At 34.9% G+C, this 27,863-nt stretch overlaps 1 protein-coding gene and 1 non-coding gene across 2 annotated transcripts in view; both read right to left on the bottom strand.

Moving 5' to 3' along the window:
- The window catches only part of MAP4K5 (mitogen-activated protein kinase kinase kinase kinase 5), a 136,408-nt gene that overhangs the window by 14,978 nt on the left and 93,567 nt on the right, over positions 1-27,863 (bottom strand). Inside the window, exons 15-28 of the mRNA XM_060142785.1 lie at positions 25,533-25,591; positions 24,230-24,297; positions 22,765-22,807; positions 21,977-22,130; positions 20,949-21,046; positions 20,739-20,780; positions 19,766-19,850; positions 14,505-14,584; positions 14,144-14,204; positions 10,925-10,927; positions 10,727-10,841; positions 10,294-10,352; positions 7,736-7,839; positions 5,735-5,912 (exon numbers count right to left, since the gene is read on the bottom strand). Of these exons, the coding sequence (XP_059998768.1) occupies positions 5,735-5,912; positions 7,736-7,839; positions 10,294-10,352; positions 10,727-10,841; positions 10,925-10,927; positions 14,144-14,204; positions 14,505-14,584; positions 19,766-19,850; positions 20,739-20,780; positions 20,949-21,046; positions 21,977-22,130; positions 22,765-22,807; positions 24,230-24,297; positions 25,533-25,591 (1,149 nt within the window). The remainder of the gene's footprint in view (positions 1-5,734; positions 5,913-7,735; positions 7,840-10,293; positions 10,353-10,726; positions 10,842-10,924; positions 10,928-14,143; positions 14,205-14,504; positions 14,585-19,765; positions 19,851-20,738; positions 20,781-20,948; positions 21,047-21,976; positions 22,131-22,764; positions 22,808-24,229; positions 24,298-25,532; positions 25,592-27,863) is intronic.
- Positions 27,520-27,626, bottom strand: LOC132504456 (U6 spliceosomal RNA). The gene has a single exon (XR_009534891.1). It is a non-coding gene; the product is annotated as a U6 spliceosomal RNA (small nuclear RNA).

The following is a 27,863-nucleotide window of genomic DNA, read 5'->3' as shown; positions in this document are numbered from 1 at the left end:
TTGTTCCTGTTCTTAGAGGAAATGCTTTCAATTTTTCGCCATTGAGAATGATGTTTGCTGTGGGTCTGTCGTATATGGGCTTAATTATGTTGAGGTTGGCTCCCTCTATGCCCACTTTCTGGAGAGTTTTTATCATAAATGGGTGTTGAATTTTGTCAAAAGCTTTTTCTGCATCTATTGAGATGATCATATGGTTTTTCTCCTTCAATTTGTTAATATGGTTTATCACATTGGTTGATTTGCATATATTGAAGAATGCTTGCATTCTTGGAATAAACCCCACTTGATCACGGTGTATGATCCTTTTAATGTGTTGTTAGATTCTGTTTGCTAGTATTTTGTTGGGGATTTTTGCATCTACACTCATCAGTTACATTGGTCTATAATTTTTTTTTTGTAATATCTTTGTCTGGTTTTGGTATCAGGATTATGGTGGCCTCATAGAATGAGTTTGGGAGTGTCCCTTCCTCTGCAATTTTTTGGAAGAGTTTGAGAAGGATGGGTGTTAGCTCTTCTCTAAATGTTTGACAGAACTCACCTATGAAGCCATCTGGTCCTGGACTTTTGTTTGTTGGAAGATTTTTAATCACAGTTTCAATTTCATTACTTGTGATTGGTCTGCTCATATTTTCTATTTCTTCCTGGTTCAGTCTTGGAAGGTTATACCTTTCTAAGAATTTGTCCATTTCTACCAGGTTGTCCATTTTATTGGCATAGAGTTGCTTGTAGTAGTCTCTTAGGATGCTTTGTATTTCCGCGGTGTCTGTTGTAACTTCTCCCTTTTCGTTTCTAATTTTATTGATTTGAGTCCTCTCCCTCTTTTTCTTGATGAGTCTGGCTAATGGTTTATCAATTTTGTTTATCTTCTCAAAGAACCAGCTTTTAGTTTTATTGATCTTTGCTATCATTTCCTTCATTTCTTTTTTATTTATTTCTCATCTGATCTTTATGATTTCTTTCCTTCTGCTAACTTTGGGTTTTGTTTGTTCTTCTTTCTCTAGTTCCCTTAGGTGTAAGGCTAGATTGTTTATTTGAGATTTTTCGTTTCTTAAGGTAGGCTTGTATAGCTATAAACTTCCCTCTTAGAAATGCTTTTGCTGCATCCCATAGGTTTTGGATCGTTGTGTTTTCCTTGTCATTTGTCTCTAGGTATTTTTTATTTCCTCCTTGATTTCTTCAGTGATCTCTTGGTTATTTAGTAACGTATTGTTTAGCCTCCATGTGTTCATGTTTTTTACATTTTTTTCCCTGTAACTCATGTCTAATATCATAGCGTTGTGGTCAGAAAAGATGGCTGATATGATTTCAGTTTTCTTAAATTTACTGAGGCTTGATTTGTGACCCAAGATGTGATTTATCCTGGAGAATGTTCCGTGTGCACTTGAGACAGAAGTGTAATCTCCTGTTTTTGGATGGAATGTCCTATAAATATCAATTAAATCTATCTGGTCCCTTGTGTCATTTAAAGCTTGTGTTTCCTTATTAATTTTCTGTTTGGATGATCTGTCCATTGGTGTAAGTGAGGTGTTAAAGTCCCCCACTATTATTGTGTTACTGTCGATTTCCTCTTTTATAGCTGTTAGCAGTTGCCTTATGTATTGTGGTGCTACTATGGTGGGTGCATATATAATTGTCATATCTTCTTGGATTGATCCCTTGATCATTATGTAGTGTCCTTCCTTGTCTCCTGTAACATTCTTTATTTTAAAGTCTATTTTATCTGATATGAGTATTGCTACTCCAGCTTTCTTTTGATTTCCATTTGCATGGAATATCTTTTTCCATCTCCTCACTTTCAGTCTGTATGTGTCCCTACATCTGAAGTGGGTCTCTTGTAGACAGCATATATATATATATATATATATATATATATGTCTTGTTTTTGTATCTATTCAGCAAGCCTGTGCCTTTTGGTTGGAGCATTTAATCCATTCACGTTTAAGGTAATTATTGATATGTATGTTCCTGCGACCATTTTCTTAATTGTTTTGGGTTTGTTTTTGTAGGTCTTTTTCTTCTCTTGTGTTTCCCACTTAGAGAAATTCCTTTAGCATTTGTTGTAGAGCTGGTTTGGTGGTGGTGAATTCTTAGCTTTTGCTTGTCTGTAAAGCTTTTGATTTCTCCATCGAATCTGAATGAGATCCTTGCTGGGTAGAGTAATCTTGGTTTTACGTTCTTCCCTTTCATCACTTTAAGTATATCATGCCATTCCTTTCTGGCTTGTAGAGTTTCTGCTGAGAAATCAGCTATTAACCTTATGGGAGTTCCCTTGCATGCTATTTGTCATTTTTCCCTTGCTGCTTTCAATAATTTTTGTCTTTAATTTTTTCCAATTTGATTACTATGTGTCTCGGTGTGTTTCTCCTTGCGTTTATCCTGCATGGGACTCTCTGCAGTTCCTGGACTTGGGTGGCTATTTTGTTTTCCATGTTAGGGAAGCTTTTGACTATAATCTCTTCAAATATTTTCTCTGGTCCTTTCTCTCTCTTTTCTCCTTCTGGGACGCGTATAATGCGTATGTTGTTGAGTTTAATGTTGTCCCAGAGGTCTCTTAGGCTGTCTTCATTTCTTCTCATTCTTTTCTCTTTATTCTGTTCCGTGGCAGTGAATTCCACCATTTTGTCTTCCAGGTCACTTATCTGTTCTTCTGCTTCAGTCATTCTGCTACTGATTCCTTTTAGTGTAGTTTTCATTTCAGCTATTGTATTGTTCATCTCTGTTTGTTTGTTCTTTAATTCTTCTAGTGTTTAAATATTTCTTGCATCTAGTGTTAAATATTTCTTGCATCTTCTCGATCTTTGCCTCCATTCTTTTTCTGAGGTCCTGGATCATCTTCACTATCATTATTTTGAATTCTTTTTCTGGGAGGTTGCCTATCTCCACTTCATTTAGTTGTTTTTCTGGGGTTTTATCTTGTTCCTTCATCTGGTACATAGCCCTCTGCCTTTTCCTCTTGTCTCTCTTTCTGTGAATGTGGTTTTTGATCCACAGGCTGCAGGATTGTAGTTCTTCTTGCTTCTTCTCTTGAAGCTTCTTATGAATATACTTTATGTCTTGTGTTCATGACACACTTGGGAATTCCAGGGCGGACCAGTGGTTAGGACTCAGCATTCTCACTGCCAGGGGCCAGGGTTTGATCCTTGGTCAGGGAACTAAGATCCTGCAAACTGCACTTCAAAAATTTCTCTTTTTATTTCAGCTAACATTTTTCTCTTGTTCTTCCCACTCAAGCTATCAAAAAATGTCCACATTTGCTGTCTCTATTTATTTACTTCCCACTCATCCTTTGCCATTGTAATCTCAGAGCAGTCAGTCTTAACTACATCTCTTTGGGACACTCATAGATCCTCTCCCTTAAAAACTGCACATCTGAGCATAAACACAATTATTATTTTGGGTTTTGGTGGACCTCCCAAAGTTCATATATAGTGAAGAATCCAGATGTACAGAATTGGTAAACTGGTGTCCTTTGGCAACATTCCAAAAAATAGCTCTTCTCAGTAAAGGTATGTTCGTGCATTTATTCAACATTTATTGAGTGCTGATAAGTGCTAAGCACCATCCTTGGAGAAAAGGATACTGCAATAATACATCAAACTATGACTAAAAGAGTCTTGGAATAGGAGTTCATTTTAATTGTTACAGCTGTTGCCAGTTCAAGGCATGGCCTCAACAATCAACATACCTGGGAGATAGTTTAGCAATCATTTGTGAATATGGAAAAGCCTAATAAAGGCAGTCTCTGCTTTAGGGTGATTTGAATGTTTACCCTCAGAGTCCTGGCTCTCCTTAGGTAGTAATTTTGGGTCTGCCTTAATTTTAGCCTAGACAATGTTAAAAGTGGGTAGAACAGTTTGCCTCTGGCATTAAAAAACAAAACAAACAACAACAAAAACCCCTCAACCCTCAACCCTGCAAATTCACAAGAGGACTCCCTGAATGCCCAGCCTTAAGCAATGTAACCTCCTAATACATCAGAAGATAGTAGTTTGAAAGCTCACATTAGATAATCATATGAAATGACTTTCTCTACACTATTATTATATACTAACCAATAAAAACAAGTTGGGGCTGTCTGCCAAACATGATCTTGGTTTTTAAATAAACTGACCCAAAACTCTTCTTTTTAGCAATAATTACATGATAGGAACACATTTCTATTTGGGCTGTTTATATTTCATAATAAATGTCATTTCCACCTTTCTGTTAGCTATACCAGGAAGATATGCATCTACCTCAACCAAAAACATTATTAGAAAGAAAGGTGGGTGCAGGTGGGGTGGGAGGGTAAAAGAATACATTCCTACTTTATTCTACTGGAAATTATGATTTGGTCTACAAAGACAGTGATATTAGTCCAGGGCATGCTGGAACTGGCTTGTACTGGACTGCTAAATTTTCAGAGATTTTGCAAGCCAGATGACATCAAGTTGGTAGTCTGAAATTGGCTGTGGTGGGAGTATTATACCACAGAAATAGGCAACTGCTACAAACCAGGCTTCTCTGCACCCAAGAGTCTATTGTTAAACATTTACTACTGATTCTGAAAATGATATTAGTGCAGTTCTACATTAACTTAAGTAGCTGGGTTTTATAAAAGAGTTCTTATAATTTAGCCTATAAATGATCAAAAGCCAAAGATATTTAATAAGAACCTTCAAACTTATAATACTTGTTAACAGACTTCTTCTCGAGGTGATAAAGAATGTAACAGTGGTCAGAAATAAGTTATAACTAAAGCTTACTTGACTTCATATATAAAAATGGCTTGATAAATCTGGCTGACAATACACTAGCACAACAAAAACAGTAAACTGGCAAAATGAAGATCTTCATTTTACTTAATTTTTAACATGAATTCTTTAATATTTTATTTTTAAAAATTTAAAACTTTATTTATTTTGGTTGCACTGGGTCTTAGTTGCAGCAGGCAGGCTCCTTAGTTGTGGCTCACGGGCTTAGCTGCAGCTCGTGGGCTCCTTAGTTGCGGCCAGTGGGCTCCTTAGCTGTGGCTCATGGGCTCCTTAGTTGTGGCACGTGAACTCTTAGTTGCGGCATGCATGTGGGATCTAGTTCCCTGACCAGGGATTGAACCCTTGTCCCCTGCATTGGAAGGTGGATTCTTAACCACTGCAGCACCAGGGAATTCCCTTGACATGAATTCTTGATTGATTTGTTCCAATTTTAAAGTTTGAAAATAAACTTCTCAACCTTTTCAGAGTTTTCACTGAGATATGTTTGATAAAATCCTAGGCTAACAAACCATTCTCAGAAAATGCAAGAGATATTTTCCTGTATCTTTAAATGGTAAAGCTTGGAGGCCACACATGAGAAGTTTCTATTCCAGTATGAAAAGTACCAGAACTCAATGATTTTAAGAAGTGTGGGGCGAAAGAACCGATAGGAAAAAAAATGTTATTTCTTTGCTTGAGAAGCTGATAAAATTTGAAAAGTATCTTAGAAAACTTAATTATTTAGTAAGTCCAAAGATTAACTGATAACAACTAAGACTTTTAAATGTCAGGACTCATTAAAATTTTCCTTGGTAAAATACTTTGTATCAAATTGCCTCAGGCAAATAGAGATCATAAACTATATGTACATGATCCTCTGGGCTTACTTGGGAAACTATGTTCTGAATCTTTATTTGAAAGAGCCCACGCAGGTTGAACCTATTCTGCTTCTTTTGCAGGCAAAAGCATCAATATTTTAACATAAAGTAAAAAACACTTACCTCCACCAATTTCTGTAAACCATGAAGATGCAGAGTTCAAATTGATTGTCTCAAACTGAACTACCTGATTTAATTCGGTGCCCTTGCTAATAGCTACACAGACCATAGGGTATTCCTGTTCTGGTATTACCAGCATTTCAAAAACATTCAAAGGACTTGGCAAAGGAAAATCAAAGTGCTGCAAAAAATAAACAGATGTATAATTTAGAAACAATCTCCTCATTCATATTGTTGAATAAATTCAACAGAAAGGCTTTCATTTTCTTAATTGATCTAAATCTAAAAAACGACTACCTCTTATCAGCACAAAAACAGACATATAGATCAATGGAACAGAAGAGAGAGCCTAGAAGTAAACCCATACACCTATGATTAATTAATCTACAACAAAGGAGAAAAGAATATACAATGGAGAAAAGACAGTCTCTTCAACAAGCAGTGTTAGGAAAGCTGGACAGCCTCATGTAAATCAATGAAGTTAGAACACTCCCTCACACCATATACAATAATAAACTCAAAATGGTTTAAAGACTTAAATATAAGATATAGCACCATAAAACTCTTAGAAGAGAACACAGGCAAAACATTCTTTGACAAAAATCATAGCAATATTTTCTTAGATCAGTCTGCCAAGGCAAAAAAATAAAAATAAATAAGCAAAAATAAACAAATGGGACGTAATCAAACTTAAAAGCTTTTAGCACAGCAAAGGAAACCATAAACAAAACAAAGAAAACGTCCAGAATGGGACAAAATATTTGCAAATGATGAAACTGACAAGGGGTTAATTTCCAAAATATAAACAGCTCATATAACTCAATATCAAAAAAACAACCAAATCAAAAAATGGACAGAACACCTATATAGACATTTTCCCAAAGAAGACATACAGATGGCTAACAGGCACATGAAAAGTTGTTCAACATCACTAATTATTAGAGAAACGCAAATCAAAACTACAATGAGGTACCACCTCACAACAGTCAAAATGGCCATCACTAAAGAGTCTATAAATAATAAATGCTAGAAAGGGTGTGGAGCACCCCTGTTCGTGGGGATATAAATTGGTGCAGCCACTGTGGAGAACAGTATGGAGGTTCCTTAAAAAACTAAAAATAGAGCTAACATATGATCTAGCAATCTCACTCCTGGGCATATATCCAGAAAAGATGAAACTCTAATTTGAAAAGATACACGCACCCCATGCCGTTCACAGCGGCACTATTTACAACAGCCAAGACCAGAAACAATCCAAGTGCCCATCAACAGATGATTGGCATAAGAAAATGTGATTGATACACACACACACACACACACACACACAGAGGAATATTATTCAGCCATAAAAGCAATGAAATATTGCCATTTGCAGAAACATGGATGGACCTAGAGAATACTATGCTTAGTGAAGTCAGACAAAGACAAATACTATATGATATCATTTATATGTGGAATCTAAAAAATAATACAAATGAATATATATACGAAACAGAAACAAACTCACAGACAGAAAACAAATAGGAGAGGGAGTGGGGGAGGGATAAATAAGAAGTATGGGATTAACAAACTACTATACATAAAATAGATAAGGAACAAGGATTTACTGTATAACACAGGGAACTATATTTAATATCTTTTAATAACCTATAATGGAAAATAATAACTGAATACTTTGCTGTATAACTGAAACTAACACAATACCATAATACTTCAATTAAAAAAAGGACTACCTTTAAATATCATGATAAGAATCAGTTTTCCATAAAAATATGTTTTAGAGACTTGGCCATATTCTTCTTTATGGCTGTGATATTTCTGGAAGTTTATTAACACAAGTTAAAGATAAAGTTAAGAACACAAAAATCCCTAAACCCAATAAACACCTATAAATAACTATAAACATGCTAACCCTAGATGGTAGCATTGGGGTCTTATAATTTCAGGCTCAGTTATACATTAGTGTTTTCTAAATAAAAAAAATGTAAACAAAGTAACATATACCTTTATTAACATGAATTTCTGCATTGGCTCATACCACTGAAGTAAGACAATTCCAGACTGTAAAGCTCCACAGAGGTATTTATGTCCTGTGTAAGGGTTTCTGACTGGAAAGAAACAAAACAAAACAGACACACCCAAAACACTGAATATTTTTATATAAAAACAAAGTTTAGCTAAAAGCAATTACTAAGTTATACTCACCTAAAACCTAACCCAGCTTTCTGTATAAAGGCAGTGCTGATACATAGGAAAAACCAATTAAATGTGGCCTGCCACTGATACCAAACTATGAATGGAAGAATAATCATTTGAACTGTTAATTTAGGTGATAAAGGATAATTATTGTTTCTGTTCACTAGGATGATAAGAGTGCAGAAAGTAAAGAAAGATGATATCTTTTTCCTTTGGCTTTGTTATACCCTTTCCTTTTCACTCTCTTATCTCAATTTTAATTGTGTACATTTACTTCTAAACATCTTTAATATACTAGGTTCTTAAACATAAAAACAGTATTTTAAGCACCAAAACACCTAAACTATTTTACAATCTAAAGAGCTGCTTAAGTAAATGGACCAAAAGAGTGAATTCTAGGTCTAGTGAATAAAAAGGTCTAGAAGGCAACTGAAATCTATCATTCCATTTAAAAAAAAAAAAAAAATTTATTTATTTATTTTTGGCTGCATTAGGTCTTCATTGCTGTGCAGGGGCTTTTCTCTAGTTGCAGTGAGTGGGGGCTACCCTTTGTTGCGGTGCACGGTCTTATTGCGGTGGCTTCCTTTGTGGAGCATGGGCTTTAGGCATGCGGGCTTCAGTGATTGTGGTGCGTGGGCTCAGTAGTTGTGATTCACGGGCTCTAAAGCGCAGGCTCAGTAGTTGTGGTGTACGGGCTTAGTTACTCCGTGGCATGTGGAATCTTCCCAGACCAGGGATCAAATCTGTGTCCCCTGCACTGGCAGGCAGATTCTTAACCACTGTGCCACCAGGGAAGTCCTATGATTCCATTTTTGGTATAGTAGTTTACAGCTGTCTACTTAAGACAAGATGAAAATAATTAATTATTTTACAACTTAATAAAGATGTAACTTCCTTGACTCAAATCTACAGAAATTCACATTGGTCTTTCCTTCTCCCCAATTTGATTCCCATCAACAGTAATGTTTTGATTATAAGAGTAGTTATTTGCAGTAAGCTCTGTCTTAAGATATTTATGAGTTATACCTCAGATTGTAAGCATTGAGACCTTTCCCAAGTCAGAGATACTGGGAATCTGATAACAGAAATGGACCTGCATCTCCCTAGAAAAATGCTCGTGAAATCTGCTTATAACTAGAGAGTATGCTGTGGACCTAATGCAGCATGAAGATCAATGTTTAGGCTCACTGATTAAACAATAATAAACAGAAAGTTAGGAGCCCAGAATTTGAAGCCACAGACCAGGTGTGATCCCAGGTTCTGCTACTAGTGACATAAGTATCATAAGCTGTTTAAGGGTTAAGTGAGAGAAGATAATTATATAGCACAGAATTTCACCTTGCCCCAAAAGAGGTCTGGTCTTTGTCCTCTCTTCTGGGAGTTAATGTCTAAGCCTCAGGAATGTCATGCCTGACAGGAGTGTCTTTGTTTGCCTGGGGCCTTGGTCAACGTATACTGTAACAATATGATTTAGAGTGGGGGTTGGCGACACTGGATAGTCTCAGGGTGGGGGACAGTAATGCCAGAAAGACAAACCATGTAATTTAGGGTAGGGGCTTTGGGTCAGGCAATATCACTTGACCTCCAGAGGGGATGGATACTGAGACCAGCCATGTGGGCAATCAAGCATGCCTATGTGATAGAGACTTAATAAAAACTCTGGACACTGAGGTTGCTGAGTAAGCTTCCCTAGTTGGCAATGCTCTGTGTGTATTGTTACACATCACTGTCAGAAAAGTAACACTGTCCATACGCTGTCTATTAGTCCATGGAGAAAGGACAACAAAAGCTCTACATCTGGCATTTTTCCTGGATTCTGCCCTATGCACTTCTTCCCTTGGCTGATTTTAATCTATATACTTTCCCTGTAATAAACCACAACCAGAGTATAACCACTTTCAGTGAATTCTGTGAGTCCTTCTAGTGAATTATTGAACATGAAGGTGGTTTGGGGAACTCCCCAAACCTGTAGTTGGTATCAGAAGTGAGTGGTTTTGTGTGGACTCTTCCCTCTAACTTCATAGTTGGCCAAAGTCCTGAAATAATAATGTTCATAAAACACTAAGCAATAACTGTTAAATAAATGGTAAGTGTCAAATGAAAGCTAGGATATCAGCAGAGATAGAGCCTTACGGACTAGGGTTAAAAAATTCGAGGAACATTATGCTCTGAGAAAGCATCAGAGCAATTATCTTCAAGCATTTTTATGTCCAACTATACATTCCTGAGCTTCAATGGCCCCTTAACTCCTTATTAGAACAAATATAAAGCCTACCTTCCTTCACTTGATACTATAAGACTCTACAGATAATTTTGAAGATGTTAGAAGTGCTAATCATCCAGTTTGAGAAACAGCATTTACTCACCTATGCAACATTTGTGGCAGCCTTTTGTATCAGGAATCTTTGTTGTTAAAGCGAACTTTCTGAAAACATAAGACAACATAAATGTACTCTACTGCAGTGGTTCCCAAACAGTGAGTGATGGGTGAATCAGTTCCATCAGAACCAGTCAAGGAGCTCTAAGAACCACCATCTTAAACTCTGACCCCAAACTATCTGATTTTATAGAACTGAGGCAGGATCTGGGAATCTATATTATAAAACTTCTATGGATGATTGACATGGACAGTCAAGTTACAAGACACTTATCTTTTGAATTCTAGATGACATTTACTTTAGTGTAAACTACCTTTCAAAATTAAGACAAAGGAAGTTTTTTAGTGGGCAAGGAAGACTGGCTGTTTTAAAAATAAACACTAATTCCCCTCACTCCCAGGAGAATCAAAATATTTTGTACCTTGGTAGTATGCGGTCTGGAAACCTATGAGTTTGAATATGGGCAGCTAGTCCTGGTTTTTTGGCTTGTTCAAACAAAGCTATAAGATTATGAGAGTAGAGTTGAAAGGTTTTTCCTATAAAAGAGAAACATGTTATTTTTATTAGAATTATTTAAAGCAGAGAAATACTATTTTCAAGCAAAAGAAAAGATAATTACCTTCTAAAATGACGAGTCCAGCCATGTTCAAAAAACCAAGCAAAACAGAGAAAAACACAAACAAAAAAACCTAGTTAATACTATTTTGAAAGATAATAAGTAAAATGAGTTTTAACAAAGTAGATAATTTTGTTTCCCAGTACATAAATTAGATATATTCTGACTAATAGGTGATCTGGGCAGAATATATGTAAACCTTAATGAAGCCAACATAGGAAAAGAAATTGTTAAACACTGTACAATAGAGTGAGTTACAATGATGTACATGTGATTATTTCAGTACAACATGGAAAATTATATAACTATACCACATTATCTTTCTCAGATAGTCCTATTTATCAATAATCTACCACATTACCTTGGATTAAAAACTGTTTGTGAATGAAGTCTTAAAGATAACACTGAAATACTAAGAAAAATAAAGCAAACCATCATAGGATACAGTAGGGCTACAATTATATCCTGTAATTTATATGGGATAATAGAGCTACAATTTCCATATAATCAAAACCACAGCTGTATTAAAAAGGGGAATATATGGTAAACATTTTCTGACTCATTATATACATGACATGGTACTATAACAACCTAAAATAGTATTTTATTATTTTACTACTGGAAAACATGAAAAAAAAAATGGTTTTACCCTCAACAAAATTTTCTGTATTTTCTCAAAATGCAAACATTCTGCCTAACATTATACCATCCTTCCTTTCTCCAGTACCACTTTATATATAACTAGCTACCCAAGCAGCTAACACATGTGCATGTATGTGCACACATGCAAAGAAATGCAGACCCTTAAATGGAACGTTTTCTCCTATTGAGCACTGCTACCTATCTTCATTCAGTTCCACAGGTCATTTTGACTACATTTGGAAAGAACCAATTTATAGGCTAATTTTTCAATGCCTTTCTGTAGTTATTTTATAAATATACAAGATGTACTCTGCGTGGCTTTTAAGCTTATTCTCAAAGACAGGTATAAATAGGGATAAAAGCAGTAAGAGAGTTAGAGGAAAGTGACTCTATATGAATACAACTCAGAACTGTTAATTCAAACAGATCTGGGTTTAAGTTTATTTTCATAATAGTAATATGATATATTAATATTTTATTAAACAAAAGTAAAAAAACTGGGGGAAACATAATCAAAATCAAAGAGATTAAATATTTTGAGGACCCCAGTTTTTTAAAAGACATTTATAGACAATCAAATAATATGCTCTTTGTAAACACTGTCATCAGCTCAAATACATACAAATTCCTGAAGAATCTCTACTAGGCGATGGTTAGTAGATGAGTTTAAGTTATACACACTCACACACACATATTTAAAATTATGAAAACGGCATTTCTTAAATTAGGCCACAATTCATAATGATCTGTCAGTGAGTTAAAACTATATCAGCACTGATGCTTTAAAGCATAAGTAGCTGAAAGGTACACTTAATAATGAAAAGCCTGACAGTACAGTAAATAAGAGCTAGGATGTAATCATCACGTATCTATTGAGATACAGAGCATGAAAGAGTATCAAACAAAAAAACTGAAAAAAATTTGAGAAATGTTAAAATAATTTTTCAAAGTGGAGAAAGGGATAAATGCTATTTTAATAGTTGATAGCATTAGGATTAAGGAACAGAGAGAAATAATTAACTACCTTGTATAGTGATCCCACCAGAGTATTGTTCTAGGACCCCCTGCGGATACCAAAATGTGAGGTCCCTTATAAAGAGTCCCTTATATAAAATGGTGTAGTACTTGCATATAACCCATGCCCATTCTTCCACATACTTTATATCATCTCTAGATTATGTATGATACCTAATATAATGTAAATGCATGTAAATAGTGACCCAGTGCCTGGCAAATTCAAGTTTTGTTTTTTCGGAACTTCCTGGAATTAAAAAAAAAATTCTATCTTTGAATTGAATCTGTGCATGCAGATACAGAGGGCCAACTGTACTCTACTATCAGAATGAAAGCGAGCAGCAAGCCTTTAGGTAGCCACTTAAATCTAAAATGTAAGAAAATAGGTTCTGGCAGGTAACAATTAGGGGAAAAAAGCCTAAACACCACCCACCCACCCCCAACAACAACGAAAAAAGAAAAATACAAACAACGAAATTAGAATAGGTTGTTCTGGAACCCATTTGATTATTTATAAGACTTGAAAGCATTGGTCCAAGTTCGTTAATAAATATGTGGTCCAGAATAACATGAATTCTACCAGCAAGCATCTGTAAGTCTTCAGTTTTCTAAGTACTTTGGATATCTCACTTGATCCTCACAGCAATCTTGTGAGGCTGTTATTGTTACCATCATCATTATGTTACAATTAAGAAAACTGGGCACAGCAACATGGATGGACTTAGAGATTATCACACTTAAAATGAAGTAAGTCAGAAAGAGAAAAACGAATACCATATGGTATCACTTATATGTGGAATCTAGAATATGACACAAAGGAAGCTATCTACGAAACAGCAACAGACTCACAGACATAGAGAACAGACTTATGGTTGCCAATGGGAAGGGGGAGTGGGGGAGGGATGGACTGGGAGTTTGGGATTAGCAGATGCAAACTATTATATACAGAATATTTAAACAACAAGATCCTACTGTATAGCACAGGAAACTATATTCAGTATCCTGTGATAAACCATAATGGAGAAGAATATGAAAAAGAATGTATATATATGTATAACTGAATCACTTTGTTGTACAGCAGAAATTAACACGACACTAAGCCAACTATACTTCAATAAAAAATAAATTAAAAAATGATATAATTTATGAAAAAAAAGAAAACTGAGGCTGAGAGACAAGAGACAGTGATTGGCTCAAGATTACAAAGAAAGGAAGCATCTGGATCCTCTGATTCTTTCCCTTCAACTGCTGATTCTCAGTGGAAGGCAGGGAGGTGATAGTAACAGAGACTGTGGAGAAGGGGATGGCCTCAGGGAACAATCACTGTCATGTTCTCCAACTGTGTAGTTCCTGGGCAGGTATGGGAAGTACTGCTCTGACAACAAGGTTCCTTCTCAAAGTTTCTTCCAGTTCTACAACAGTAAAAAATACCTGCAAGTCTCAAAAGTTAACTATACTAGATTATAATTACCCTGATTAACAACATTTTAAAATAATGTGTATTAAAATTACATTTCTCTGCTTGTCCATTGTTTATTTTTCATATCATTTTTATCATATACATACCTGACAATGACATTAAAGTATTATTGATGACATAGAGCCAAGTACATTTCCGTGGAAATAACTATTAAGAAAAAAAAAGGTAATTAAAACTCTCCAATTTTCATTCCCTTACCCCTTAACTTCCAAACTGCAACAGTCTGAAAGAGTAGAAAAATAAGTATTTTCTACCTTTCAGTAAATTACCAAAACCTTATGGAAAAAAATCTTTCAACATGAATATGTGAAGAGTACAATTTCACCCCTTTAAATATTTAAATCATAAAAATTAAAACTGAGGCCCATATAAACTGCTTTAAAATTAAGATATTTACTGTATTCAATTGACTCAAACTAATTTTTTGAGTTAAAACTCCTAAATTACCTGTTCCATCGTTGCCTCATGTAGTTCATTGAGATTCAATGTATAAATACCATCTTCAGTTCCAAAAATAATGTACTGATCTAAAATAGTTGAGATAAATCACCAGAATTTACTATCATTTTCCGAAATCATTCACTAAAATAATGGCCCTATATTTTAACGGTATTAAGAGTTAGATAGCCACCCACCAATCCAAAGAAAAGTTATTTTCTAAAACCCATGCTATCTTCTTTACCTCTTTCCCCAACTCTTTATTTTTTCAAAGTAGATATATTTTCTGTTACTAACTCTGCTTTATCTTACTATAAAATCCTCTTTTAAAACACAATTTTCATTACATGTCATTTATTCAAACATAAGTGAATAAATGAGAAAGAAGGGAAATTGTCAATAGATGTCAATGGATTGTCAACAGATGCTAAAACTAGTCAGTGAAAGTCTAATGAGCAAGAGGATATTTATGAAGTCTCAGTGAGTCTTCACACTAATTATGTGTTAATTACTTTGGGAAATTAAATAATTACACAATTACTTAGAAAGGGAAAAATAGGAACTTGACAGAAGAGAAGGCTAGTGAACACCACCTTAACCAGCTGGTCAGTGTTAATATCACTAGTATTTGGACAAGCTGATACCATGTGCCTCCAGATATGATGGACTGAGAAGAGCACAAAAACATTTGTCTGATATTCCTGCCCAAAATGCATAACGTGATCTAAGCATGAGGACTCATCAGACAAACTCAAATTAAGGGACATTATACAAAATAAGCAGCTTCAAAATGGTAAGATCAAGAGAGAAAGAAAGGTTGAGAAACTGTTCCAGACTAAAGCAGATTAAAGGCATGGTAGCTAAATCCAACATATGAACTTGAACTGGACGTTGGATTGGGGAAAAAAGGGGGGAGAAGATGATAAAAGACATTACTGGGATAATTAATAAAATTTAAATATGGACTGTGGATTAAAAGACAGTATTATATCAATGATAAGCTCCCTAATGTTTATAAATGTACTGTGATTATGTAACAGATCATTCTTGTTTCTAGAAAATACAAACTTAAGTATAAGGGGAAGAGGAGCATGATGTCCACAACTCACTCTGAAGTGATTCAGAAAAAAATTCACATATAGACAGAAAAGAGTAAAACAAGTGTGGCAAAAGGATGAACATACACACACTACTGTACATAAGACAGATAACCAACAAGAACCTACTGTATAGCACAGAGAACGCTATACAATATTCTGTGATAACCTATGAGAAAAGAATCTAAAAAAGAAGAGATATATGTATATGAGTAACTGAATCACTTTGCTGTATATCTGAAACTAACAAAACATTGTAAATCAACTATACTAAAATAAAATAAAAAAATAAATAATCTGATGGTGAGGGTGTATAAAAAAGAAATAACTGATGATTCTGAATATATAGGAGTTTCTTGTACTACAATATTTCTCTAAATAACCCAAGATCACTGAAGAAATCAAAGAGGAAATGAAAAAATCCCTGGAGACAAATTACAATGAAAACATGATGACCCAAAACTGATGGGATGCAGCAAAAACATTTCTAAGAGGGAAGTTTATAGCAATACAAGCTTACCTCAGGAAACAACAAAAATCTCAAATAAACAATCTAACCTTACACATAAAGGAACTAGAGAAAGAAGAACAAACAAAACCCAAAGTTAGTACAATGAAAGAAATCATAAAGAACAGAGCAGAAATAAATGAAATAGAAGCAAAGACAACAACAGCAAAGATCAAAAAAACTAAAAGCTGGTTCTTTGAGAAGATAAACAAAATTGATAAACTATTAGCCAGACTCATCAAGAAAAAGAGGGAGAGGACTCAAATCAATAAAATTGGAAATGAAAAAGGAGAAGTTACAACAGACATCGCAGAAATACAAAGCATCCTAAGAGACTACTACTAGCAACTCTATGCCAATAAAATGGACAACCTGGAAGAAATGGACAAATTTTTAGAAAGGTATAACCTTCCAAGACTGAACCAGGAAGAAATAGAAAATATGAACAGACCAATCACAAGTAATGAAATTGAAACTATGATTAAAAATCTTTCAACAAACGAAAGTCCAGGACCAGAAGCCTTCATAGGTGAATTCTACCAAACATTTAGAGAAGAGCTAACACCCATCCTTCTCAAACTCTTCCAAAAAATTGCAGAGGAAGGAACACTCCCAAACTCATTCTATGAAGCCACCATCACCCTGATACCAAAACCAGACAAAGATATTACAAAAAGAGAAAATTACAGACCAAATGCACTGATGAATATAGATGCAAAAATCCTCACAAAATACTAGGAAACAGAATCCAACAACACACTAAAAGGATTATACACCATGATCAAATGGGATTTATCCCAGAGATGCAAGGATTCTTCAATATACGCAAATCAATGTGATACACCATATTAACAAATTGAAGAATAATATCCATATGATCATCTCAATAGATGCAGAAAAAGCTTCCGACAAAATTCAACACCAATTTATGATAAAAACTCTCCAGAAAGTGGGCATAGAGGGAACCTACCTCAACATAATAAAGGCCATATACAACCAACCCACAGAAAACATTCTCAATGGTGAAAAACTGAAAACATTTCCTCTAAGATCAGGAACAAGACAAGGATGTCCACTCTCACCACTGTTATTCAACATAGTTTTGGAAGTCCTAGCCATGGCAATCAGAGAAGAAAAAGAAATAAAAGGAATACAAATTGGAAAAGAAGAAGTAAAAGTGTCACTGTTGCAGATGGCATGATACTATACATTGAGAATCCTAAAGATGCCACCAGAAAACTACTAGAGCTAATCAGTGAATTTGGTAAAGTTGCAGGACACAAAATTAGTGCACAGAAATCTCTTGCATTCCTATACCCCAATGATGAAAAATCTGAAAGAGAAATTAAGGAAACACTCGCATTTACCATTGCAACAAAAAGAATAAAATACCTAGGAATAAACCTACCTACGGAGGCAAAAGACCTGTATGCAGAAAACTGTAAGACACTGATGAAAGAAATTAAAGATGATACCAACAGATGGAGATATATACCATGTTCTTGGATTGGAAGAATATTGCGAAAATGACTATACTACCCAAAGCAATCTACAGATTCAATGCAATCCCTATCAAATTACCAATGGCATTTTTTACAGGACTAGAACAAAAAATCTGAAAATTTGTATGGAGACACAAAAGACCCTGAATAGTCAAAGCAGCCTTGAGGGAAAAAAAAGGAGATGGAGGAATCAAACTCTGTGACTTTGAACTATACTACAAAGCTACAGTAATCAAGACAATATGGTACTGGCACAAAAACAGAAATATAGATCAATGGAACAGGATAGAAAGCCCAGAGATAAATCCACGCACCTATGGTCAACTAATCTATGATAAAGGAGGCAAGGATATACAGTGGAGAAAAGACAGTCTCTATAATAAGTGGTGCTGGGAAAACTGGACAGCTACGTGTAAAAGAATGAAATTAGGACACCTCTTAACACCACACAAAAATAAACTCAAAATGGATTAAAGACCTAAATGTAAGACCGGACACTATAAAACTCTTAGAGGAAAACATAGGAAGAACACTCTTTGACATAAATCACAACAAGATATTTTTTGATCCACCTCCTATAGTAATGGAAATAAAAACAAAAATAAATGAATGGGATCTATGAAACTTAAAAGCTTTTGCAAAGCAAAGGAAACTACAAACAAGATGAAAAGACAACCCTCAGAATGGGAGAAAATATTTGCAAATGAATCAACGGACAAAGGATTAATCTCCAAAATATATAAACAGCTCATGCAGCTCAATATTAAAAAAAACAAGCAAGCCTATCAAAAAATGGGCAGAAGACCTAAACAGGCATTTCTCCAAAGAAATGGCCATACAGATGGCCAAGAAGCACATGAAAAGCTGCTCTAAATCACTAATTATTAGAGAAATGCAAATCAAAACTACAGTGAGGTATCACCTCACACCAGTTAGAATGGGCAACGTCACAAAATCTACAAACAAGAAATGGTGGAGAGGGTGTGGGAATGTAAATTGATATAGCCACTATGGAGAACAGTATGGAGGTTCCTTAAAAAACTAAAAATAGAACTACCATATGACCCAGCAATCCCACTACTGGGCATATACACTGAGAAAACCGTAGTTCAAAAAGACACATGCACCCCAATGTTCATTGCAACACTATTTACAATAGCTAGGTCATGGAAGCAACCTAAATGCCCATCAACAGATGAATGGATAAGGATGTGGCACATATATACAATGGAATATTACTCAGCCATAAAAAGGAACGAAATTGGGTCATCTGTAGAGACGTGGATGGATCTAGAGACTGTCATATAGCGTGAAGTAAGTTAGAAAGAGAAAAACAAATATATATTAATGCATACACGTGGAACCTAGAAAAATGGTACAGATGAACCAGTTTGCAGGGCAGAAACAGAAACAGAGATGTAGAGAACAAACCTATGGACACCAAGGCGGGAAAGTGGCGGGTGGGGGTGGTGGTGGCGGTGTGATGAATTGGGAGATTTGGATTGACATATATACATTAATATGTATAAAATAGATAACTACTAAGAACCTGCTGTATAAAAAATAAATAAAATTCTAAAATTCTAAAAAAATAAAGACACCATATGATTACACATATACAAAAAAAGTTAACATTTACTACTTTTGTTTTTATCCTTCTTTCTCTGTACACACGTTTTTGTTTTCATTTTCTGAACTGTTTAAGTTATGAGCATGATACTTTATTCCTAAATATTTGTGTGCATTTCTTAAAAAAAAATAAAAAGGTCTTATACAACGACACAACAATGATCAAAATCAGGATATTAACACTGAAACAATACTATTTTCTAATATCCTGATTTTACTGAAAGCGATTATCGTCTCAGTATTATTGTCCTTTTACATAAATGAAAATGCAAAATCATGGTTGCAATCAGTTGTGATGTCTCTTTAGTCTCCTTTAAGCAGGAACTGTTCCTGTATACTCACTCTTGAATTCTGATGCCTTAAACTAAAACTATTTACCTATTTAGGTTGTTACACTAAATAGTATAATACCTACACTCCTCAGTCTCTAAGCTGAACTTTTAAAGTAAAAAGCCCTCAGATCACTGATCCTAAGGATCTTTTCTGATAATAAATATTTTGTTGGAGATATATATAAAAATTCAGAAACGTTACCTTTTGTATCAGGATGTATCCAGGATGTTGCACAATTTATTTTCAAAGGACAGCCATCAAAGACTTTGGAAAAACATGCTCCCATCTTATTTATAAAGAAAGAAATGTTGACTTATTTGATTAGATAATTTTATACATTCTTAGAAAACAGCTAAGATTATTATGAAATGTTAAACTGACTCATATTTGCATATATTTATGGTCTCATTACAAAATTCATATTTTGATATAATTTAACCCTTTCTATGAAGAGAGTTTTATACTGTTTCCTTGTGTAATCCACTGCTTTATAGCAAAAATATCAAATTTATCAAAACGTCTACATATGTCAATGATACATTCTAGGAATTTTACATCACTACGTATCTTTAGGACTAACATTTAATAATGGGAAACAATGAATGATTTTATTGAGTAACATCATAGTGATTATAATTGCAGTATACCTCCATAATAGTGATAAAAGACAAAAGACTGATATTTACACTAAACTTTTACTGTACAAAAAGGTACAATTTATAAGGTAACCATTCATATGACTGGCTGAACTACCTTAGGTAGGTTCTACTGAAGGGCCAGAGAACAAGAGTTAACAGAAGCTTCCCTGTTCCTTTTCACTGTGTATAGTTCAATGTAAAAATGGCTTCAGGGGTAGAAAGATATTTAACCAACATAATGAAGAGGACACAGTACTAGTAATATCATCACATTAAAATTAAATTGGCCTCTGTAAGCTAATCAGAGAACCCAACTGTCTGTATTTATAAAAAGTGAAATTTACCCAATTCTAACTAACTCACTCAAATTAGGGTACATGATTTGATCCATGGTATATCCAAATGCATTTAATGCCTTTGTATTTTATGAATCCTTCCTTTCAATGGCTCAAGATACTTGATAGCAAATAAACAATATTCTGTTGCTTCTAAAGAGAGAAAAATTGGCAAGTGGTTCACATAAAAATATTCCTTACCAGCACTTTTGGGGTGGGTGGGAGGCCATTGATTACTGGTTTCTGTGGGAAAAGTGATTTTTAATACCGTAAGACCTCTTAAAGCCTTAAGAAAAACTTTATACATTTAGAAATCCAGTTATTCAAACTCTTGAATTAAACAGACTATGCCCTTTATATGATAAATACAGTATTATTTACAACTAATCACCAAACACCTGTTATACCTACAGGGAAATCTCGCTTGTCCTTTTTTCGTGGTAACTGTGGTGCTTGCGCTGATCCTTCTGTGTTTTCACTAATGAGTTTTGAAATACCATCACCATTTCCTAAAGAGAATCATGGTTAAAAGTTGAATGACCATACAAATAAGTACTTTCCTTGAAAAATAATTTCCCCTTCCCCCCCAGTACTTGTTTTCCATTTGGGTGTTCCTTTATAGGGAAATATTCTCTACTGTCAGATGAGTTAAAGTATCTCTGGTGCCTTTCTCTAGCTCATGTAGAGGCAGCAGTGCATCTATAGCAGTGGTCTTAATCCATGAAAACAACAAATGTCTTTCCATATTGTGAGAAAAATGAAATCTGACCTACTAATGCTGATATTCAAGGCCTTTCATAATTTAACTTCACCCTACCTTTTTAAGTCCTATCTCCCAGTATATACCCTTCAAAAGCTCACACTTCTACCATACTAGACTGTACTTCCAATACATTCTAGACTTTCCTGCTTCAGTGCATTTGTTCATTCTTTCTTGTTCTCTAAGAATGCCTGTCAGTATTGGTTCCACCTATTAAAGGCTCACCAAGCCCTTTAAACCTCTGCAAGGGCCTACCTCCTCTGTTCCCTATCCTTATCTCCCTCAGAGATCTCTTGCATTGTTACGTATAGTTACTTACTGTAGGAGACACTTAAACAAAATGTCTTGTCTGATATTATGTGCACATTGGTATAACATCTGCTATAGACCCTGAACTTCCAGAGGGCAGGGTCATCCATTCATCTTTCTAGATCCTATAATATTTAGTAAGGGATCAAATTAGGGTTGAATTGGATTGAATCTATTTATAGTCCACCCATGTGGAACTTTAAAGAACCTTCACAAAGCTTCAAACAGTAATAAGATTGACTAAAGAAAAAAGACATTCTTTAAAATATGAACAAAATGGCTTTCTTTTCAGCCTTCACTTTGATTTATTTACCGAGATCACAGTATCTAGCTGTATGCACTCCAGGCCTGCTGATACTGCTAGCCATACCAATAGAGGAAGTCTCAGCTACAGGACCACAACTTGGGCTACTCTGTCTTCTGAGAACTTGGGGAGCTCTGTTCTCTGAATCAGGACAACGTTTTACAGTTGATGATTTTTCTTCATCTTGGAGGTTGTCTTCAGGGTAACTGCTTATCCTTGGCTAGTTGATAATAAGACACGGAAGTACTTTAATAAATTTGGACATAAAACATTAACACTTTGTTATTATTATGCATCAAAGACTTTAGGGGGAGGAGAATATGCCTTTTTTTCTTTCTCCTGTATAGTTCAATTCACTGGGCCAAGTAAGCAAGGCAAGCAAGAGCTGAGTTACTATCCCAACACAACTATGAACTTGCCATGTGACTTTTAAGGAGCCCTAACCCCAAACCGATAACGTCTTTATAACCAATAAAATCACATACATAATCCACAAAATATTTAATAACTACAAACAAGCAAGGAAAGTGACTTAATAAAGTATGACTCTAGTGCACTGTCCAACTGTAGTAACAAATGAGGACTGTAAATGATAAACTCCCCTCCATGTGGTCAAGTATTGCCTCAAATGAGTAATAACCTATCTTTGCCTTTTTCTAATAGCTATAAAAATATTATATTTCTCATGAAATCTTCTTTAATATATTTTTACATCTTCATAATAATGCTCTTGAGGAAAACTGTACCCTAAAATATGTTTAAGAGAATTTTGAATAAATTCAATAAAGTTATTTAAAAATTTTATTTTATTATTTAAACAAGGATATATTGTTGAAAATCTTTAAGTAGCTCACCTTAGGAGGTAGGGGAGGTGGTATTGCACGTTTTGAGGTTGATCTAATACAAAGAGAAAAATGCAATTTATATGGTGATAAATGAAAATAACATAAAACACAGAGAGAGCATTACATGTGCATTAAAATCTGCTTCTATTCAGGTGATATAAAAGACAATTAGATCATGGTACAGAGTATTTTTAAAAGCTACAGGAAGACCTAAGATCTCATTCTGTCAAACTGTATTAGTATGACTATAAAATAGAGTTTTTATAAAGTGAATATGAAGTATTTTTTACTTTACCATTATGCTTTGCAACATTTAATATGTAATAAATATGAAATTAAACTTAGTAGTGAAAAAGAGATTCAGAATTTTAGAGTTGGAATCCACAGTGAATCATAGATTCAAATGGCTGATCATCAAACCCTTTGTTACTCCAAGTGGGGTCCACAGATGAGCAACATTGGTGTCACCTGGAAATTTATTTTTTTTTTCTGGCTGCACAACACAGCTTGCAAGATCTTAGTTTCCCGACCAGGGATTGAACCAGGGCCCTCAGCAGTGAAAGCGCAGTCCTAACCCCTGGACTGCAAGGGAATTCCCATGGAAACTTTTATAAATGCACCCTCTAGACCTACTTAATCAGAATCTGCATTTTACCAAGATTTCCAGGTGATCCTCCAGGCACATCAAAACTTGAGAATCACTCATCTAGCCCACTGGTTCCACACATTTATCCATAGTCATTGCAATCAATTGGGAAGCTTTCAGGATTCTTAAATTCCACTCCCAAAGACTGTATTCTATAGCAGGGGTTAGCAAACTTTTTCTATAAAGGGTTAGACAGTAAACTTTGTAGGCTTTATGAATCATATAGTGGTCATAGTGGTCTTCTTTTGATTTTTTTCAACCATTAAAAAATGTAAATATCATTCTAGTTTGTAGGATGTACAAAAATAGGCATTGGGCCAGATCTGGTTTATAGGCTTACAGGCCATACTCTGCTAACCCCAGACCCATAGGCCTAATGTGGGGATTCAGGAATCTGTATTTCCAAAGAGCTCTCTAGGCACTGCAATGGACTAATAGGTTTGGAACAACTCATCTAGGTCAGCCCTGTCACTTAATCGTTGAGGAAAGACAGGTCTAGAATATGAAGTAACCACATTGCAGAGACGGAACTGGGGCTTTCTGATTCCTACTATCGTATTTTTTCCCATGAGATCATGTAGCTCATCTTTCAGTATATTAACACCACACATACTGTATTTTGATTTAAAGAACAAAACCACAAAGCCTTAATGATCAACACATTATGCCTTTGGGCAATTTAAAAAAGTCAGAAGTTTTTCACTGACAAAAGGCATAGTACAGCTTTTATAAGAAAAAAATTAAAGCTTATTAGAATAAAGCACTCCCCATCAAATACTGTTCTTATATAATTAAGTAAAATAAAGTTAAGCTAGAAAAACAACTTACTTGCCAGTATTTGCACCATCAACAAAAGGATTCCACCGTAACAGAAAGTTTGGGTCTGAAGACACTCCCTGTGAAGGTAAAAAAGAGTTTAAAATGTTACCTTATAAAGGTATCATTCATTTTATTTGATTCAAGAACATACTCATTGTCATGATTATTAATCATCTTGGCTTTCAACGGTTTAATCTCTAGCTACATTTGCTGTCATTTGACACGTTTAAGTCAATAACTCATTATTAGATGACTTAAACTTAACAGAATCTATAAACATACTTACAGCTTAAAATGTGACAAGCCCTCTTTACCAATATATTGGTAAAGTATATTCCAAAGCAAAACAAAAATGTTAACTTTGAATTATGTGCATCACTACTCCATTAGCATGGAGAACTAAACACTGTATTATTCAATCACCTTTAATTTACAGGTGCCACACTTTTTCTGACTAGCATGGAAACTGAAAATTTATTGTCCAGCAACACATACAGTAGGAAGAGCACCACTTGCAGATGTTAAGAATGAAGAGATCCATTAACAGAAGACAATTACTCTAAAAACTATATTTACTATCAGTTAAAAATAAAGTAGATGTTAGGATAACATCTAGGCTGACTCTAATAATATCTTGCTCAATCTATTGTTTCTTTCTTTTTAGTTAAGGAAAGGGTTAACCAAATAGTAATCTCAAAATAAGAGCAATGGTTAAAAAAAAAAAAGCTATATTAACAAATAAATATTAAAAACAGTAAGGCAATGCAAAATCATACTACAAATCTAACAGAATCATTAAGTAAAAAGATCCTGAGAGCTTAAAGCTGAGCATCAAATTCCATATACTTAATAAATTCATATGAATTCTTCAAAAGACTCAGAACTGTCAAAATGAATGGTTAAAATGGTATATTACACACTGTACCCTAGTCAAAATACACCTAACCAGAAGCTTTTTCAAACTTTAATGTGTGAAATACGTTATCAAAATCAATGCTCTGGGGCTTCCCTGGTGGTGCAGTGGTTGAGAGTCTGCCTGCCAATACAGGGGATACGGGTTCGTGCCCCGGTCCGGGAGGATCCCACATGCCACGAAGCGGCTGGGCCCATGAGCCATGGCCGCTGAGCCTGTGCGTCCGGAGCCTGTGCTCCGCAACGGGAGAGGCCACAGCAGTGAGAGGCCCACATACCACCAAAAAAAAAAATCAATGCTCTGAAGAGTGTATTACTTTGTTCTTTAGTCAAAGTACACCTGACTATAACTTTTCTCAAATTTTAATCTGGAAAATTCTTTAAAAGTCATTATTCCTACCATTTCATCCCGTGCTTCTGTTTCTTTTCTCAGAGGAGGTTCAAACTGTAATTTGTCAACTGTAAAATATAACATATATTCACAAATTCTATCTTAAAGGATCAATCCTGGAAATATGATGAGAAGCATGTGTACTGGGGAGGGGGGAAGGGAGAGAGGAGAAGAGAAGAAAGAGGAAAAGACAAAAACTCTTAATTTTTTACTACAGAGGACCCCTTCCTTTATGTTCGCCAAAAGAAAGTAACAATTTGGTATCTTCCTAACAATTCTACTTAATTCTTGGTTGGAATCAGGAAATTAAACCGCAATTTTGTATATAAAAGATTTTTAAAAATTAATTAAAAGTAGGTGACTAAACAAACACTTTCAGGATGTTTCTATCTAGGCTATAGACTCTGTCTTGAGACTAATTTAAACTACAACTTTATGGTAGGATGAACACCCCGCCCTGCCAAATCACCTATAATTATCTAAAAAGAACAAATATTTGTCAAATTAAATATTACTATGGCATTCAGGAATCTAATATTATATTTTCCTAAATGTATATTTTATTTGGCCTAATGAGACCAATTTTAGAATTATTCCTAATAATCAAAGAGTAACTTCTTTTATATGAAATAGTCTGTAAATCAGAGAAAAGGATGGCTTATTATCTACTCATAAAGTATACAGAATTTTAAAATTCTAAGATATAATGTGACTGAAAGACCAAAAAAATTAAAATATACACTTGCATCATAGAGATACAAGTTTCCTAAATACAATCTTGGTAAACAAAATACACTAAAAAAAAGCACTTTCAAAAAGTATCTAGTTGTCTTTATTCCTAAAACCAAGATTTGTAAAGCAATACAGAGTACTTATATTATTTATTATACTAAATAAAAACATTAAGTCATAAAATTTTCCTTCTTTTTTTGTTTGTTTCGCAAATTTTATTAAAATATAACATGCATAAAAGTGCATTTGTTATAATCAATGAATTTTCACAAACTGAGCACTTACATAACCAGAAGCCAGATAGAGACAACATTACCAGACCCCAAACACTCCCATTTACTCCCCACTCCAAGGACAGCTGCTCTCCTGACTTCTAGCACCATGCATTAGTTCTGCTTGTTTCTGAGCTTTGTAGATTGTTGCTTCTCGTTGCTATACCGTACACTCTTCCTTTATGGGAATATGCCATAATTTATTTACCCATTCTACTGGTGGTGTGTATTCAAGTAGTTTCCAGTTTGGGGCTATTACAAATAGTGCAGCAACCAACATTCAAATAAGTGTCTTGTGGGTGAACATGTGGGTATGTTTCTGTGTGTACCTGGCAGTAGAATTGCTATCTTAAGGTAGACAAGTATTCAGCTCTAGGAAATGCTTTCACTTTTCCAAAATGGGGGTGCCAATTTCCAATGCAGCCAGGAATGTAAGTTTGATTGATTGAGTTTTGCAGTTTTTGTCTGTACACGGCATGAACACATTTTGGGTACCTTCCCAGAGAGAGGGAGGGAGGGAAGGAAGGAAGGGAGGGAGGGAGGGAGGGAAGAAGGGAGGGAGGAAGGGAGGGAGGGAGGGAGGCAGGAAGGAAGGAAGGAAGGAAGGAAGGAAGGAAGGAAGGAAGAGGAAGGGAGGGAGGAAGGGAGGGAGAGAGCGAGGGAGGGTCACATCAAAGATCCCAGAAGAGCCACAGAATTTTCTGAAGGCAAACCTTCCCCTTCCCTGACTACAATGTGAATTAAATGATAGACTTGTGTAGGATTTCCTTATAAATCCTTATAAATGAAGGATTTCATTTATAATTCCTTCAAAATGAGTTAGTTCTGCTATGTACTAAATGGATTATGCATGAATCCCAAAACAAATCCAACTGCAATTAATGTTTTAATAAAATGGTTGCTAGTGTATGCAATACCCACAACGCATCAGGAGGGATGGTATTATATTTAGAAACGTTAATTAGGTGTTTGTTATTGTCAAACTAAATTTTAAAAATATGGACTGCTTCAAGAATTTGCGTGTCATCCTTGCGCAGGGGCCATGCTAATCTTCTTTGTATCGTTCCAATTTTAGTATGTGTGCTGCCGAAGCGAGCAGCATAAAATTTTCAAAGACATTCCATAAAATATAGTATCTACTTTTCAAAAATAATCTAAAATAAAAAGAAGTTGTTCATTAATGACTTACTTCGTAAAATAATTTAAAAACATCTTAATTCAAGAGCCATTACTATAATTCACAAAGAACCACTTCACTCATTTGAGACAAAGATGAGTTAAAGATTTTTTTTTTTTTTTTGGTCACAACTAGAAATAGTGGCAAGCAGGTCTAGAG

This window comes from Lagenorhynchus albirostris, chromosome 1 (assembly GCF_949774975.1).
Source record: "Lagenorhynchus albirostris chromosome 1, mLagAlb1.1, whole genome shotgun sequence".
NCBI lineage: Eukaryota > Metazoa > Chordata > Mammalia > Artiodactyla > Delphinidae > Lagenorhynchus > Lagenorhynchus albirostris.
This window is presented reverse-complemented; position numbering and strand designations above follow the sequence as displayed.